Source organism: Pan troglodytes, chromosome 18, assembly GCF_028858775.2.
Source record: "Pan troglodytes isolate AG18354 chromosome 18, NHGRI_mPanTro3-v2.0_pri, whole genome shotgun sequence".
NCBI lineage: Eukaryota > Metazoa > Chordata > Mammalia > Primates > Hominidae > Pan > Pan troglodytes.
Window position 1 is genome coordinate 70712133 of NC_072416.2, and position 18399 is coordinate 70730531.

The following is an 18399-nucleotide window of genomic DNA, read 5'->3' on the forward strand; positions in this document are numbered from 1 at the left end:
CCTGGCTAATTTTTCTATTTTTAGTAGAGTTGGGGTTTCACCATGTTGGCCAGGCTGGTCTCAAACTCCTGACCTCAGGGTGATCCACTCACCTCGGCCTACCAAAATGCTGGGATTACAGGCATGAGCTACCACGTCCAGCCAGTTTTCTGTATTTCTTATCATTACTCTGGGCTTTTTTCTCCTTGTTGAAGTAGCTCTTTTAATAGTTCTGATGAGAAGTGTGTGTGTGTCCATCTTTACTCTTGACTCATAGTTAGCTATTTAACTGGATAGAAATTTTTTGTTATTTTTCCCTTAACACTTTGAAGATTTTAATACATTGTCTTCTGCCTGTGGAGCAGTTCCTAAGTAGAAACACTGTGACAGCTATATGGCTGGCTAGCAACACTTCCACTTGGCTTGTAAGAAGACAGCACAGATGAATTTATCTTCGTAATTGACCCTTTAATAAAATGTCTTTGGCTCTAGTAGTAATTCTTGTCTTGAAGTATATTTTGGCCTATATGAGTATAGCCACTCCAGCCCTTTTTTGATTGTTGTTTACATGGAATACCTTCTTCCATCTTTTTAGTCCAGTGGCTTGATCTTGGCTCACTGCAACCTCCTGGGTTCAAGCAATTCTCCTGCCTTAGCCTCCCGAGTAGCTAGAAATACAGGCACGTGCTACCATGCCTTGCTAATTTTTGTATTTTTTTAGAGATGGGGTTTCACCTTGTTGGCCAGGCTGGTCTCGAACTCCTGACCTCAAATGATCCTCCCACCTTCTCCTCCCAAAGTGCTGGGATTACAGGTGTGAGCTACCACTACTGGCCCATCCTTTTAATTTCAATTCATTTGTGTCTTCATATCTAAATTATGTCTCTTGTAGACAGAATACAGTTGGATTAGGCATTTTTTTGGTCCATTCTGCCAATCTCTATCTTTTAATTTGTGAGTTTAACCTATTTACATTTGATATAATTACTAATAAGGTGAGGTTTATATCTGCCATTTTGCTATTTGTTTTCTATACGTATTGTATCTTTTTTGTTCCTCTGTTTCTTTATCACTGCCTTTTTTTTAATCACCATCACAAATGGGGTTCAACAGTTACCCACACCTACTGGCATAGAATCTCCCAGAGGACATCACTGCCTACTCTGTGTTAAATGGATATTTTCTAGTCTACCGTATTCTTTTGTCATATCTTTTACTATATATTTTTAAATTATTTTCTTTATGCCTCCCCTGGGGATTATAATTAAAATTCTAATTTATGAAAACCTAGCTGGATTACTATCAACTTAATTTCAATAGTATACAAAAACTTCACTCCTATAGCTCAGTTCCTTTCCCACTCTTTTGTGCTATTGTTGTCATACAAATTACATCTTCATGCGTTGTGTGTCCATCATATAGATTCTTAATCACTGCTGCATGTAGTTATTTTTTAAGGCAGAAGAGTTGCAATCTATATATTTATTTATGTGTATGTTTACACTATTTTTACAACTTTTAAAATTACGGTAAAAACACATAACATTTACCATCTTCACCATTTTTAAGTGTGTAGTGCAGTAGTAGTATATATATTGACACTGCTGTGCAACAGAGCTCCAGAGCTTTTTCACTTTGCAAAACTGAAACTCTACACCCATTGAACAACTTCCTGTTTCCTCCCCCTTCCAACCCTTGGCAACTATTCTTTCTATTTCTATAAATTTCGTTACTTCACATTCCTCATGTAAGCAGAACCGTACAGTATTTGTCTGTCGGTGACTGGCTTATTTCATTTATCACAATGTCCTCAAGGTTCATTCATGTTGTAGCATGTGCAAGAATTTCCTTCCTTTTTGGGCCGGGTGCGGTGGCTCACACCTGTAATCTCAACACTTTGGGAGGCCAGGTCGGGTGGATCACCAGAGGTCCGGAGTTTGAGATAGCTTGGCCAACATGGTGAAACTCCATCTCTACTAAAAATACAAAAATTAGCCAGGCATGGCTGTGGGTGCCTGTAATCCCAGCTACTTGGGAGGCTGACACAGAAGGATTGCTTGAACTTGGGAGGTGAAGGTTGCAGTGAGCCAAGATCAGGCCATTGCACTCCATGCTAGTTGACAAGAGTGAAACTCCATCTCACAAAAAAAAAAAAAAAAAAAAAAAAATTCCTTCCTTTTTAAAGCTAAATGATGGGCCAGGTGCAGTGGCTCACAGCTGGAATCCCAGCGCTTTGGGAGGCTGAGACAAGTGGATCACTTGAGCTCAGGAGTTCGAGACCAGCCTGGGCAACATGGTAAAACTCCATCTCTACAAAAAATACAAAATTTAGCCAGGTGTTATATTTAGTCTATTCTCATGCTGCTATGGAGACGTACCTAAGACTGGGTAATTTGTAAAGGAAAGAAGTTTAATTGACTCACAGTTAATCATGGCTTGGGAGGCCTCAGGAGACTTACAATCATGGCAAAAGGGGAAGCAAACACATCCTTCTTCACATGGCAGCAACAAGGAGAATGAGTGCCCAGTGAAGTGGGGAGCACCTTATAAAACCATCAGGTCTTGTGAGAACTCGCTCAGTATCACAAGAACAGGATGGGGGAAACTGACCCCATGATTCAGTTATCTCCACCTGGTTCCTCCCATGACAGAGGAGAGGACTCTGGAAACTACAATTCAAGATGAGATTTGGGTGGGGATACAGGTAACCTGTATTAGGTGTAGTGGTGTGCACCTGCACACCACTGAGGTGGGAGGATCACTTGAGCCAGGGGGATGGAGGTTGCAATGAGCTGAGATCTCACCACTGCACTCCACTCCAACCTGGGTGATGCAGCAAGACCCTGTGTCAAAAACAAAAACCTAAATGATATTCCGTTATGTGTGTGTGTTTATATACACCACTTTTTTTGTTTGTTTTTTAGATGGAGTCTCTCTGTAGCCCAGGCTGGAGCGCAGTGGTGCGATCTCAGCTCACTGCAACCTCTGCCTCCTGGGTCCCATTAAATTAATTTCTTTTGGGCTGGATTATTACTTTCCCTCTCCCTCCCACTCCTCTCCCTGCCACTGCACCTCCACACACACACACATACCATCCCTTCCACCCCTTCCACCATAAACACCACCCGTGACTGGTTTTGCTACTGTTTTCATTCCAACCCTTCACATCTCTAGTCTAGAACTGGGCCTTATTATATGGGACCTTGGAGCTCCTATTTTTCAATGAAATTAATGAAACTAGGAGTATTGCAGATCTTGTCATGAGCCTTGGATCTCTTGACTCAGTTCCCGGTCATGAAGCTGTCCTTTTTTTCTCACCTCCTTACTATAAATGTGTAGCCCTACAGAGGTTTTTTTGTTTTCAAGTATCCTTTCATGAGCTCCAGGCTCAACACTGGCTTCTAGCAATGAAGTTGGCTTTGTCCCTCCCTTTTCTGCACCCAGTGAATCATTTTTAGTTTCAGTTACTGTACAAAAGTCAAACTCCCACTTTTGTACTACCTTCCTCCGGGTCTGGAGCTCAGTAATCCTGTGGCTTCTACCTCACTCTCACCACCTTGTTTTCTCATTCTGCTTCTCTTCCTCAGAAAAGGTTTATTTTGTGTTTAAGCCCAGCAAAGTCTTTTTGGTTCTTTCTTTTTATATATTATTTATAGTTCCTCCATATTTGGAGTAGAGAAAGTGCTCAGAGTATGAATTTACCAAACTATTTTGAGCAGAAGTTTAATGTAAACTTTTGAAGAGTAAAAGATTCATCAAAACTCTTATAAAGCTAAAACAACCATTTTTAATTTTAAACTCGCATAGCATATAAATTATCCTCAACAACCTTTTATCCTAAAACAACAAAAGAATCTTACATGGACACATTCGGATGATGGTAAAAGAATTTAAAATAAAAAAGAATTAAAATATCTGAAAGCTTATTCACAGAGGTGTTGAATATAGGCTTGGGAGTTGCTACGTCGCTTGTTGCTGGGCAAATCACATCTTAAACTGGTGCACTTTCAGAATAAAATCTCATGTATTTCCTCTTCTGATTTCTCTTTTCAGACATCTGTTTTCCTCCATGATTGTGGAAAAGTTCACCCAGGATTATCTGTGGCTTTCAATTGCAACTCGGCATCCCTGGAACCAGTTTACAAGGGTCCAACGGCTATCTTGCTGCATGACACTGCTACTCTGCAACATGGTCATCAATGTTATGTTCTGGAAGATAAACAGCACCACTGCCAAGAGAGATGAGCAAAGTATGGATGAGCCCTGATGTGTGTTGTTTGTAGTAAGCAATCCTTTTTTTTTTTTTTTTTTTTGAGACAGGGTCTTGCTCTGTTACCCAGGCTGGTCTAGAACTCCTGGCCTCAAGTAGTCCTCCTGCCTCAGCCTCCTGAAGTGCTAGGATTACAGGCATGAGTCACCATGCCCAGCCCACTATGCAATACTTTTACTAAACTCCACTACCCTTACTTTCAGGATTAGAAAGAAACAGAATCATGTTGTGTGATATGGTTTGGCTCTGTGTCCCCACCCAAATCTCACGTCCAACTGTAATCCCCCTGTGTTGGGGCGGGGGGAGGACTTGCTGGGAGGTGACTGGATCATGGGGGCAGTTTCTCCCATGCTTTTCCCATGATAGTGAGTTCTCATGAGATCTGATGGTTGAATTGCTTAAACCCAGGAGGCGGAGGTTGCAGTGAGCCGAGATTGCACCGCTGCACTCCAGCCTGGGTGACAGCAAAACCCCGTCTCGGGGATTAAAAAAAAGTGTGTGGCAGTTCCCCTGTCACTCTTCTGCCACCATGTAAGATGCTTTGCTTTGTAAGGCATGTAAAGTGTAATGCCAGGTAAGGTGCTTTGTAGTGCTTTGTAATGCTTTGTAATGCCATGTAAGCTTTCTTGCTTCCTCTTCACCTCCTGCCATGACAGTGAGTTTCCTGAGGCCTCCCCAGCCATGAAGAACTGTGAGTCAATTAAACCTCTTTTCTTTATAAATTACCCAGTCTCAGATAGTTCTTTATAGCAGTGTGAAAACAGACTAATACATTGTGCCTTCATTTTTCTTCCACTGCCTTAACGTTAGAATACTCTAACAAATTTTCTCAGTGTTCTCATTCATTAACAAATGAAGCAGTATTAGGAACACAACATGGTCTTTACTGCCAGGATAATTTTATCCCTAGATAAACGTAGTTAACTTCCTCAGTAAATAGTTAAACCTAGGAGAGGAATGACTTTGCGATTATTTTAATTGTTGAAGATGAAAGTTGATGTCATGCTTTTCTTTCAGTGCGTCCATTTGCTGTGGCCTGGTCTGAACTGCTGGTTAGCATCCACACTGCTGTCATCCTCTTCCCAATCAATCTTGTCATAGGGCGGCTCTTCCCGTTGATTGAGCCACAGGAGACTCTGCCCCTCTTTCCTCCCGTCCAGGCCTCCTACCTCTCAGATGCTTCTGTTGAGCCTCTCTCTGCCACAATGGTAGTTGAGGTAAGATTGGTATCAAATTTTATTTTATTTTATTTTATTGCCTGCTTGTTTGTTTTGACATAGGGTCTGGCTCTGTTGCACAGACTGGAGTGTAGTGGTGCAACCTCGGCTCACTGTGGCAGCCTCAAACTCCCGGCTCAAGTGGTCCTCCCACCTCAGCCTCCCAAGTAGCTGGGACTACAGGCATGTGACACCATGTCTGGCTAATTTTTGTATTTTTTTGTAGAGACAGGGTTTCACCATGTTATCCAGGCTGGTCTCAAACCCTTGGGCTCAAGCCATCCTCCCACCTTGGCCTCCCAAAGTGCTGGGATTACAGGCGTGAGCCACCGTGCCCAGCCAGTATCAAATTTTACAGATAAATTATGTGCTCCCAGCTGGGCACGGTGGCTCATGCCTGTAATCTCAGCACTTTGGGAGGCTGAGGCAGGCGGATCACGAGGTCAGGAGATCGAGACCATCCTGGCTAACATGGTGAAACCCCGTCTCTACTAAAAAGACAAAAAAATAATAATTAGCCAGGCGTGGTGGCATGCATCTGTAGTCCCAGCTACTCAGGAAGCTGAGCCAGGAGAATCACTTGAACCCAGGAGGCGGAGGTTGCAGTGAGCCAAGATTGCGCCCCTGCACTCCAGCCTGGCAACAGAGACAGAGCAAGACTCCGTCGCAAAAAAAAAAAAAAAAAAAAAAAAAAAAAGACATGCTCCCTTTCCCCACGCAGTGGAAGAGAGCAGTGGGAAGAATCTCATGGGAGGCTGTCAGGGTCCTGTTACCTGTAATATATTTTTCCCAATTCCTGTCCCCTGAGCCGTGATCAACCACATGCTTAGCTTTTACTCTTGATGATTAAGTATTCTGAGAACTAAATGGGAGTGCATGGGCACCACTCTGGCCTTGCTTTAGTCTTTGATGTTTGATCAAATTGTCTCTTTTTTCATTCTGTATTGTCTCATAAAACTGGTATTGAAGCTACCATGAGCTGTGAGGTGACTGCTTTCTGAAAAATTAGAGGAACATGAAAAATTGAGGTTCTTTGTGCTAAGCATATCCCCTTCTGACTAAAGGGAACGGCCTTACCACCTGTAATTGGTACAAATCCTGGGTTAATGAAAAACAGGCTGATTTTTCTCATCTGGTCCTACATTCAGGAATTAAAGGAAACTGTGAGATTCCTGCTCAGGAGAAATACATACCTACTCTCCAAGTGTGAGCAGCCGCCATGGAGTTCTTGGGACATTACTAAGCTGGTGAAACTTTTATCCAGCCTCGTATCATCTCACTTGGAGGGTCAAGGCTGTCATCAGCAGGGAGAGCGCCACTGGGCACGTGGTAAACTTCAGTAGATTTCAGTAACGAATCTTCCATCTGCCTCCCACTCCCTTGCATATGTCTTACTTTCTTACTCATTCATAACCGACAGGCCTGATACAACCTTCTGGTTGTTTTAATTTCCTTAAGCTTCTAGTATAGAGTTGATAGCTTTGTTCTCCTTGATGACTTGTAGACAATCTTTCTCTATCTGGTGAAACAAAGTACAGGATTAAGAAAAAAACACAAGCCAGATGTGGCTCACGCCTGTAATCCCGGCACTTTGAGAGGCCGAGGTGGGCGGATTACCTGAGGTCAGGAGATCAGGGCCAGCCTAGCCAACATGGCGAAACCCTGTCTCTACTAAAAATACAAAAATTAGCCAGGTGTAGTGGCGGGCGCCTGTAATCCCAGCTACTGGGGAGGCTGAGGCAGGAGAATTGCTTGAACTCAGGAGGCAGAGGTTGCAGTGAGCTGAGATCACACCACTACACTCCAGCTTGGGCAACATAGGCTCTGTCTTGAAAAAAGAAAAAAACACAGGTCGGGCAGGGTGGATCACGCCTGTAATCCCAGCATTTTGGGAGGCCAAGGCATGCAGATCACCTGAGGTCAGAAGTTCAAAACCAGCCTGGCCAATGTGACAAAACCCTGTCTCTACTAAAAATACGAAAAAAAAAAAAAAATTAGCTGGTCATGGTGGCAGATGCCTGTAATCTTAGCTACTAGAGAGGCTGAGGCAGGAGGATCACTTGAACCCGGGAGGTGGAGGTTTCAGTGAGTCAAGATCGTGCCACTACACTCAGCCTGGACGACAGACCAAGACTCCATCTCAAAAAAAAAAAAAAAAAAAGAAATACAAAAAAAAAGTTTTCTGTATTATACCCACATATCCTTTCTGCTTTGTCAAAGGCTGTTGAAACTTGTCATCCTTTTTCTTTTATGAGATGATGAGATTATGGAATTTATGGATTCTCAAATACTGTTTGAGTCTCCTGGGCACTTACTAGTATAGGTCACATGTACTGCCATTCTGGTGAAGAACTCAATAAGGTTTTAAAAGTCTTTAGATCAAAGCTTAGAATTTTACAATTGTTACAAATTCACCAGCATCCTTAGAGAAGATGGTAGTACTGCAAATGTGGGGTACGGTCCAATCTCTGCTAGTAGTGGGAAAATATAGCCTCATCATCCATTAATGAATTGTTAATCTCTACCACTAATTGCTTCTTATTGAAATCCACTTGTGAAAGTGTCAACTTGAAATATATTTTCAGTTGTTCCTGAAAACCACCATCATTTCTGCTGTTACCTGCATAGAGTTCTGCAGAGGCTGAAATCTCACTTAGGCACGCTGGGTCTCACCCAGGGTCACCAGTCCTGTGACTTCCTAGATGCAGCCAGCCAACTTCAAAAACTCCAGGAACTCTTGGAATCACATATTCTTCCCACGGAGCAAGAGCCATCCAGGTAATGCACCACACCAGGCCTTCTTTATCCCCTGTAATCTTCCTCATCCTCTCTCTCAGCCGATGCGTACGAGATTATTCCCTCAACTTTTGTGCTTCAGGGAAGTCACCAGTTTTGCCATCCTGAGCTCAGAAGAAGGAAAAAAGCCCATCTCAAATGGCCTGTCCAAATGGTTGACTTCAGTCTGCTGGCTCCTCTTAGGTCTCACTAGCCTGGCTTCAGCCTTTTTTACAGCACTTTATAGCTTGGAATTGAGCAAAGACCAAGCCACCAGCTGGATGATTTCAATTATTTTATCAGTGCTTCAGAACATCTTCATCAGCCAGCCAGTAAAGGTATGTGAGGGATGGGAAGAACCATTGGAGTTGCAGAAGTTAGGGGAACTGAGGTCCCTGGGTGTCAATCCAAGGTGCCTAGTGGTTTTGACAATGTAACATAAACAACAAAAAACAAATAGGCAGACCAGGCTGGGTGTAGTGGCTCACGCATGTAATCCCAGCAATTTGGGAGGCCAAGGCAGGCAGATTGCTTGAGTCCAGGTGTTCGAGACCAGCCTGGGCAACATGATGAAACTCCATGTCTACAAAAATTAGAAAACATTAGCCAGGCATGGTGGTGTGCTCCTATAGTTCCAGCTACTTGGGAGTCTAAGGTGGGAGGATTGCTTGGCCCAGGAGGTCGAGGCTGCAGTAAGCCGTGATTGCGCCACTGTACTCCAGCCTATGTGACAGAGTGAGACCCTGTCTCAAAACTAAAAAAAAAAAAAAAAAAAGCAAACTGACCTTTAACTGACATTTGTTAGGGATAAGTGTAATTCATGACAGAAAAAACTAAGAAGTATGGCAGAAAAGGATTGAGGAGTGAAGAGGACTGTAACAAATCAACAACCCAAACCACTTTGAAAAAAATAAACAACAAAAAACTTAAAATGTTTTTAATTAAGAAAAATGTCAAACCCACACAAAAGTGTAGAGACTAGTATAATGCATTCTAAAGTCGTACCACCCAGCTTTAACAATAACAAACTCATGGCCAATTTGTTTCATCTATTATTTGGGGGGAACAATATCAGACTTCATATCATTTTATCCATTTCATGTACTTCAGACTTTATATTTCTAAAAGATACAGACTGTTCTGTATCTTTTAGATATGGAACATAAATATAAATACAAAGGGACAGCCTGAGGGAATTTTGGGGGTGATGAAATTACTCGGTATCTTGACTGTAGTGGTGGATATACAACTCTAAGTATTAAACAACACTCACGGAATTACACACCAAAAAGTGACTTTTTTTTTTTTTTTTTTTTTTTTTTTTACTGTATGTAAGTTAAGATATAAATTTTTTAAAGCAAAACCTGTAATTGCAGTGGCCAAAACACATGTAAGAAAGTCAGTTTCACTAGTCCAATAAAATGATAATATTGCATTTTCGTTTTAATAATGGCAAAGAAAAATAATAATACACAGTAATGCCAAGGAAATGAACAGCCAGTGCTCGTTAAGGAAAATCTGGCAATATGTAGTGACAACCTGCAACTTCTGCACCTTTTGCTAGAGAGGTTTCACATCTAAGGATCCATCCCAAGAAAATCCATAGTGGCTGGGCGCAGTGGCTCATGCCTGTAATCCTAGCACTTTGGGAGGCCAAGGTGGGCAGATCACTTGAGGTTGGGAGTTCAAGACCAACCTGGTCAACACAGTGAAACCCTGTCTCTATTAAGAATACAAAAATCCCAGGCCAGCTGTGGGGGCTCACGCCTGTAAACCCAGCACTTTGGGAGGCCGAGGCAGGCGGATTACCTGAGGTCAGGAGTTTGAGACCAGCCTGGCCAACATGGCGAAACCGTGTCTCTACTAAAAATATAAAAATTAGCCAGGTATAGTGGTGAGTGCCTGTAATCCCAGCTACTCAGGAGGCTGAGGCAGGGAGAATCACTTGAACCCGGGAGGCAGAGGTTGCACTGAGCCAAGATCGTGCCGTTGTACTCCAGCCTGGGCAACAGAGCAAGACTCTGTCTCAAAAAAAAAATAATAAAATAAACTGGGTGTGGTATGCACCTGTAGTCTCAGCTACTCGGGAGGCTGAAGGAAGAGAATCGCTTGAACCCAGGAAGCGGAGGTTGCAGTGAGCCGAGATTGTGCCACTGCATTCCAGCCTGGGTGACAGAGCGAGACTCCGTCTCAAAAAAAAAAAAAAGAGTCTGGATCTTCATCAGAGGTTTTCCAAAGATACTGAGAGATGTTATTGAATAGACAACACAAATCGTTTGACAGTGTAAGCTTCCCCAGCCAACCAGATTAAGAACTATAAGCAAAAAATATGAATATTAGCATTATTTAGAGTCTGATGGTCCTTCTCCTGGTCCTCATCATTGTGCAAAAATTACTGTGAAATTAGTTTTTCATTAAAATGAAGAACCAAATAATTGAAGTTTTTCATGAGTGCCCACCTCTTCCTTTACATACGGTATTATCTTCCTGGGTCTGTAATGTCTGCTCACGATGTTCTGTGATTCTCCTGCCCAGGTGGTCTTCTTCACATTCTTATACTCACTGATGATGAGCAGGATGCCACGGCTTAACAAAGAGAATGAACAACAAACAAAGAGGATCTTGGCACTCTTGGGTAACTCAAGTAGTTCTAACAACGACCTAATTTTGCAAAAAGCAAATTAGATCTGGCCACCTTGCTGACTCGATAAATTAACCCATTCAAAGGACTTGTCTCTAACCAACTGGTTATTTCTCCTTTTCTGCCCAAGACTAATGCCCTTCCAGATGAGGATCTTCACCTCAGTCATCACATCCTCTCTCCCAGTGCTTCATCTCTCCCCTGCATTTTATTTATTTTTATTTTTTTGAGACGGAGTTTCACTCTTGTTGTCAAGGCTGGAGTGCAATGATGTGATCTCAGCTCACTACAACCTCTACCTCCTGGGTTCAAGCGATTCTCCTGTCTCAGCCTCCAAGTAGCGGGGATTACAGGCCTCTGCCACCATGCCTGGCTAATTTTTTTGTAGTATTAGTAGAGACAGGGTTTTGCCATGTTGGCCAGGCTGGTCTTGAACTCCTGACCTCAGGTGATCCACTCGCCTCGGCCTCCCAAAGTGCTGGGATTACAGGCGTGAGCCACCGCCCCCGGACTCCCCTACATTTTAGATCTTTTTCATCTCTCTCTCCCTTTCTCTCTCTCCCTCTCTCTCTCCCTTTCTCTCTCTCCCTTTCTCTCTCTCCCTTTCTCTCTCTCCCTTTCTCTCTCTCTCTTTCTCTCTCTCTCTCTCCCTCCCTCTCTCCCTCCCTCTCTCCCTCCCTCTCTCCCTCCCTCTCTCCCTCTCTCTCTCCCTCTCTCCCTCTCTCTCTCCCTCTCTCCCTCTCTCTCTCCCTCTCTGTCTCCCTCTCTGTCTCCCTCTCTCCCTCTCTCACTCCCTCTCACCCTCTCCCTCTCTCCCTCTCTCACTCCCTCTCACCCTCTCCCTCTCGCCCTCTCCCTCTCTGTCTTGCCCGCCCTCTCTCTCTCTCTTGCCCGCCCTCTCTCTCTCTCTTGCCCGCCCTCTCTCTCTCTCTTGCCCGCCCTCTCTCTCTCTCTCTTGCCCGCTCTCTCTCTCTCTCACCCGCTCTCTCTCTCTCACCCGCCCTCTCTCTCGCCCGCCCTCTCTCGCCCTCTCTCTCTCTCGCCCTCTCTCTCTTGCCCACCCTCTCTCTCTTGCCCACCCTCTCTCTCTCTCGCCCTCTCTCTCACCTGCCCTCTCTCTCACTCGCCCTCTCTCACCCGCCCTCTCTCACCCGCCCTCTCTCTCTCGCCCTCTCTCTCTCGCCCTCTCTCTCTCGCCCTCTCTCTTGCCCCTTCCCACTTTCCCCTCTCCCCCCTCCCCCCCCTCCCCCTCCTCCCCCTCCTCCCCCTCTCCCCCTCTCCCCCCTCCCCCTCCTCCCCCTCTCCCCCCTCCCTCCTCCCCCTACCCCTCCTCCCCCTACCCCTCCCCCTCCTCCCCCTACCCCTCCTCCCCCTCCCCCTACCCCTCCTCCCCCTCCCCCTACCCCTCCTCCCCCTCCCCCTACCCCTCCTCCCCCTCCTCCCCCTCCCCCTACCCCTCCTCCCCCTCCCCCCTACCCCTCCTCCCCCTCCCCCCTACCCCTCCTCCCCCTCCCCCTCTCCCCCTCTCCCTCCTCCCCCCTCTCCCCTCTCCCCCTCTCCCCCTCTCCCCCTCTCCCCCCTCCCCCTCTCCCCCCTCCCCCTCCTCCCCCCTCCCCCTCTCCCCCCTCCCCCTCTCCCCCCTCCCCCTCCTCCCCCCTCCCCCTCCTCCCCCTCCTCCCCCTCCTCCCCCTCCTCCCCCTCCTCCCCCTCCTCCCCCTCCTCCCCCACCTCCCCCACCTCCCCCTCTCCCCCTCCCCCTCCTCCCCCACCTCCCCCTCTCCCCCTCTCCCCTCCCCCCTCCCCCTCTCCCTCCTCCCAGAATCCATATTTTAATAAAATTCCCAGATGATTCCTATGCACATTAAAATTTGAGAAATACCACTATAGAACAGTGCTCCCAAAGTGTGGTCCACTGACTAGAACAGTTTGTTTCTAGTCTAAGTACAGGAATCAGGAATAAGTATTTAAAAACTTTAACAATTTGGCAGATTAACTTTATATGTACTAAATCTAATTTTCAAAAACAGGGCTTGTATTTTGCATGCTTCTGCTTTATTTTTTTCTTTTTTTAATATATGTTTTAATTTTTTTTTTAAGAGACAGGGTCTCGGGTTGATTGCCTGAGGTAGGAGTTCGAGATCAGCCTGGGCAACATGGCAAAACCCTGTCTCTACTGAAAATACAAAAATTAGCCAGGTGTGGTGGCATGTGCCTGTAATCCCAGCTACTCAGGAGGCCGAGGCAAGAGAATTGCTTGAATCTGGGAGGTGGAGACTGCAGTGAGCCGAGATCATGCATTGCACTCCAGCCTGGGCAACGAAGTGAGACTCCGTCTCAAAAAAAAAAAAAAAACGGACATGGTCTTGCTATGTTGCCCAGGCTGGTCTCAAACTCCTGAGCTCAAACTATCTGCTAGTCTCAGTACAACATCAAACTCCTGGGCTTAATCAGTCCTCTCACCTCAGTCTCCCTAGTAGCCAGGACCACAGGCATGAGCCACTATGCCTGGCTAATTTTTTATTTTTTTGTAGAGACAACGTCTCACTATGTTGACCAGGCTGGTCAACTCCTGGCCTCAAGTGATCCTGCTGCCTTGGCCTTCCAAAGTGCTAGAATTGGAATTACAGGCATGAGCCACTGTGTTCAGCCTAGTAACTCATTTTTACTGTATTGTACAAAAGTATCAGTCCCCAATTGACTGGAATTTTTTAAAAAACAGGTCCTTTATAATAGAGAGTTTAAGAAGCACTGCATAGGTAGTTTTATTCCTTGTTTAACATTTAAAAGGAGGTGCTCACAGTAGATGCTCAATGAATGGTGAGTGACTGCTTAATGAAATATAACATTTCTTTGGTCTATATTTGAATTTTTGACAGCAAAATGTTCTTCGTCAGTACCAGGTTCAAGAGATAAGAACAACCCCGTCTATGTAGCCCCAGCTATAAATAGTCCAACTAAGCACCCAGAAAGAACCTTGAAAAAGAAGAAACTCTTCAAGCTGACTGGAGATATTTTGGGTATGGAGAGGAAATGGCAACATACTGATAACACAGCACCTTTTCCAGAAGGGAAAGGAAGAGAGAGAATAAAATGGAAAATAAAGAAGGGTTTAAAAAGCTGTCTTTTAAAATCTTCACCTTGTGAGATTTGGGATTCCAGTAAAGCAGGTGGGATGGTAACTGGACAGATCCCTGACCTTGGAGTCTAGAGGTTTTATTGTGTGCTTGAGTAAGTCACTTTCTCCACCTGCAAAATGTAATAACACTTGATCTATGGAGGGAAAATGAAAATGCTTTGGCAGATGGCTCTTCTGTAGGTGCCAGTTGACTGGCTTCAACACATCTAGTTCATTATTGGATTCCCTAGTCCAAATAAGACAAATTCTGCTTTTATCATGACTTCACTTCTTGTAAACACAATCACATGAGAGACAGAGTGCATGCTTAGTCCTTAGAGCTAAACACCATATTTCTTGTGCGGGATTTTATGTATTTTTTTTTTTTTTTGAGACGGAGCCTCACTTTGTTGCCCAGGCTGGAGTGCAGTGGTGCAATGTCAGCTCACTGCATCCTGTGCCTCCTGGGTTCTAGCGATTCTCCTACCTCGGCCTCCTGGTTAGCTGGGATTACAGGCACAGACCACCACACCCAGCTAATTTTTGTATTTCTAGTAGATGGGGGGGGGGTTTACTATGTTGGTCAGGCTGGTTTCGAACTCCTGACCTCAGGTGATCTGCCTGTCTCAGCTTCCCAAAGTGCTAGGATTACAGGTGTGAGCCACTGTGCCCAGCCACAGCCATTGTATCTTATTTTAAGTAAAATGTATCATTAGTGGCAGAATAATTCTAGGAAGGAAATGTGTATGTATGTATTTATAATTATTAGATTGAACCTTATGAAACAGCCAGTTTTTGACAGGTTTTGACCTGCGTAAGTCTGTAGACTTAGGAAAAATGAAAAAGACATAGAGGATTTCTAAGTTAACCACTCAACTATGACATTTTTTTCCTCTTCTAAACTAGTACAAATCCTCTTCCTTACCCTGTTGATGACTGCAATCTACTCTGCAAAGAACTCCAATAGATTTTACCTCCACCAAGCTATCTGGAAGACCTTTTCGCACCAGTTCTCGGAAATCAAACTTCTTCAGGATTTCTACCCCTGGGCCAATCACATCCTCCTTCCTAGCCTGTATGGGGATTACAGAGGTAAGAATGCAGTCCTGGAGCCCAGTCATTGCAAATGTGGGGTACAATTAATTTTCCAAATACCCTGTACCAAGACCTATGAGAAAGTGGACGAAGGTCAGCTGGCGTTTTGTGATAACGGCCATACCTGTGGGCGTCCCAAGAGCCTATTCCCTGGACTTCATCTAAGGAGGTTCAGTTACATCCGTTCACCCAGGCCCATGGTGCTGATTCCCACTGATGAGCTTCACAAAAGGCTGACAAGCAAGAATGAGAATGGATTCAGTTACATCATGAGAGGTAACTGGAGTGACCCCTGGAATTCAACCACACGTAGCAAAGAAGGCTGTTCAATAAGTGCAAAACCAGGAATGTGGTTTCATTGAAGGATCTCCACATGAAATGTTATTTTGGCCTGAGCCGTCTTTCCAGGTCTATGAGTGTGTCTGTGTGACTTTGCTTGCGTGGGTATCCAGTTCAGCCCCACAAACATGCATTGAACTTCTATAATATGCTCAGAACTGTCCTAGGAGCTAACAATGAAAAGATGGACACGATATGGTTTGTGTCTTCAAGGAACGCCACCATGCAGAGGAGTTAGTATGCTTTGCTGTGGACAGTGATGAAGAAATGCTAAAGAATGACTTTCTTAAGGAATGCATCTTTTTTATTTTTATTTTGAGACAGTCTCACTCTGTCACGCAGGCTGGAGTGCAGTGGTGCAATCTAGGCTCACTGCAACCTCCACCTCCCAGGTTGAAGCAATTCTCCTGCTCTTCAGCCTCTCTAGTAGCTGGGATTATAGGTATGCACCACCACACCAGGCTTTTTTTTTTTTTTTTTTTTTTTTTTTTTGAGATGGAATTTTGCTCTCGTCGCCCAGGCTGGAGTGCAGTGGCACGATCTTGGCTCACTGCAACCTCTGCCTCCTGGGTTCCAGTGATTCTGCTGCCTCAGCCTCCTTTAGTAGAGATGGGGTTTCACCATGTTGGTCAGGCTGGTCTCAAACTCCTGACCTCAAGTGATCCACCCGCCTCAGCCTCCCAAAGTGCTGGGATTACAGGTGTGAGCCACCGCATCTGCCAGGAACGTTTTGTGTTCAATATTTTTCCACCGGTTACCAACACCGTCATTATTTAACTTTAGATCTTGTTAAGTAAGCTGCATTCTGGAAACTGTTACATTCATTTATCTCAGGATTGGGGGCTTCCTGACGAGATTTGGATCATCTCCTAGGTTCCTGAAAAAGAATCTAAAATACATTTTTATCTCAGCAAACATTTACAGTCTTAAAGGTATGGTTAGTGTGTGTTTGGGCGAGTTTTTGTAGATGACAATTCCTATTTATTGCATGTTGAATCTATTTAGTTCAATTTTTTTTTAATTTAAGTGCTAGGGTACGTGTGCACAATGTGCAGGTTTGTTACATATGTATACATGTGCCATGTTGGTGTGCTGCACCCATTAACTCGTCATTTACATTAGGTATATCTCCTAATGCTATCCCTCCCCCCTCCCCCCACCCCACAACAAGTTCGATTATTTAAAATTTTACTTTTAGAGTCAGGGTCTCAGTCTCCCACTCAGGCTAGAATGCAGTGACATAATCTCATCTCACTGCAGCCTTGAACTTGTGGGCTCAAGGAATTCTCCCACCTCAGCATCCTGAGAAGCTGGGACTACAGGCGTGCACCACCATGCCCAGTTACTATTTTTTTTTTAGAGACAGGGTCTCGCTATGTTGTCCAGTCTGGTGTCCTTAGTTCAGTTTTAGGTGGTGACAGTTCTGGGTTCAGGGCACGTTCTTTTTTTTTTTTTTTTTTTTTTTTTTTTTTTTTTTTTTTTTTTCCTCCTGAGACGGAGTTTCACTCTTTCGCCCAGGTTAGAGTGAAGTGGCACGATCTCGTCTCACTGCAACCTCCACCCCCGGTTCAAGCAATTCTCCTCCCTCAGCCTCCTGAGTAGCTGGAATTATAGGTGCCCGCCACCACACCCGGCTGATTTTTGTATTTTTAGTAGAGACGGGGTTTTGCCATGTTGGCCAGGCTGGTCTCGAACTCCTGACCTCAGGTGATCCACCTGCCTCAGCCTCCCAAAGTGCTAGAATTACAGGCGTGAGCCACCGCACCTGGCCCAGGGCACATTCTACTTGCAGTCTGTAACTGTAACTTGTCCTGAACAAAATACTAAAAGCGACTGGGCCAGGCACAGTGGCTTACGCCTGTGATGCTAGCGCTTTGGGAGGCTGTAGTAGGGGGATCATTTGAAGCCAGTAGTTCAAGACCAGCCTGAGCAACACGGCAAGATCCCATCTCTACAAAAAATAAAAAATTAGCCAGGCATGGTTGCACACGACTATAGTACCAGCTGCTTGGGAGCCTGAGGCAGGAGGATCATTTGAGCCCAGGAGTTCAAGGCTGCAGTGAGCCATGATCTCACCACTACACTCTAGTCTGAGCAGAGCCAAGATCCCATCTCAAAAACAAAAATAGTGACTGGATCTCTGGCTGAGGTCTGCACCATCACAGCAGGCATGGTCTCTCTTGCACTCTTTGGCTCCTGAAGTATGTAGTGTCTTGGCTGGGCACAGTGGCTCATGCCGGTAATCCCAGCACTTTGGGAGGCTGAGGTGGGCAGATTGCTTGAGCCCAGGATCAAAACTAGCCTAGACAACATAGACTTCGTATCTATTTCTTAAAAATATAAAAATTTTAAAAACAATAGTTTTGCAAATCAGTAAAACATGAATATGAAGAAAATCCAGCCAGGCACGGTGGCTAATGCCTATAATCACAGCACTTTGGGAGGCCAAGGCAGGAGGATCACTTGAGCCCAGGAGTTCAAGACCAGCTTAGGCAACGTGGTACAACCCCATCTCTACAAAAAATGCACAAATTAGCTGGGCATGGTAACACACACCTGTGGTCCCAGCTACTTGGGAGGCTGGGGTGGGAGAATTGCTTGAGCCTGGGAGGCGGAGGTTGCTGTGAGCCAAGATCGCATCACTGCACTCCAGCCTGGGCGACAGAGTGAGACCCTGCATCAAAAAAAAAAAAAAAAAAATCAAAATGTACAACAAAAGGGTATATTGTGCAACTCTTCCTTGTCCCTAGTCCCCCTTCTCTCAAGAGGCAGCTACATTCCCAATTTATTATATATTCTTTCAAAGGTAATGGGAGGGCACGGTGGCTCCTGCCTGTAGTCCCAGAACTTTGGGAGGTGGAGGCAGGCGAATCATGAGGTCAGGAGTTTGAGACCAGCCTGGCCAACATGGTGAAACCCCGTCTCTACTAAAAATACAAAAATTAGCCATCCGTGGTGGCAGGTGCCT

The 18399-nt window shown here is 45.0% G+C and overlaps 1 protein-coding gene across 1 annotated transcript in view; it reads left to right on the forward strand.

Annotated features, from left to right (window-relative positions):
- PKD1L3 (polycystin 1 like 3, transient receptor potential channel interacting) overlaps positions 1 to 18399 on the forward strand; it is an 80983-nt gene that overhangs the window by 40973 nt on the left and 21611 nt on the right. The window contains exons 17-24 of the mRNA XM_511095.6: positions 4033 to 4229; positions 5267 to 5466; positions 6615 to 6795; positions 8052 to 8244; positions 8345 to 8579; positions 10777 to 10876; positions 13759 to 13899; positions 14904 to 15368. Of these exons, the coding sequence (XP_511095.4) occupies positions 4033 to 4229; positions 5267 to 5466; positions 6615 to 6795; positions 8052 to 8244; positions 8345 to 8579; positions 10777 to 10876; positions 13759 to 13899; positions 14904 to 15368 (1712 nt within the window). The remainder of the gene's footprint in view (positions 1 to 4032; positions 4230 to 5266; positions 5467 to 6614; positions 6796 to 8051; positions 8245 to 8344; positions 8580 to 10776; positions 10877 to 13758; positions 13900 to 14903; positions 15369 to 18399) is intronic.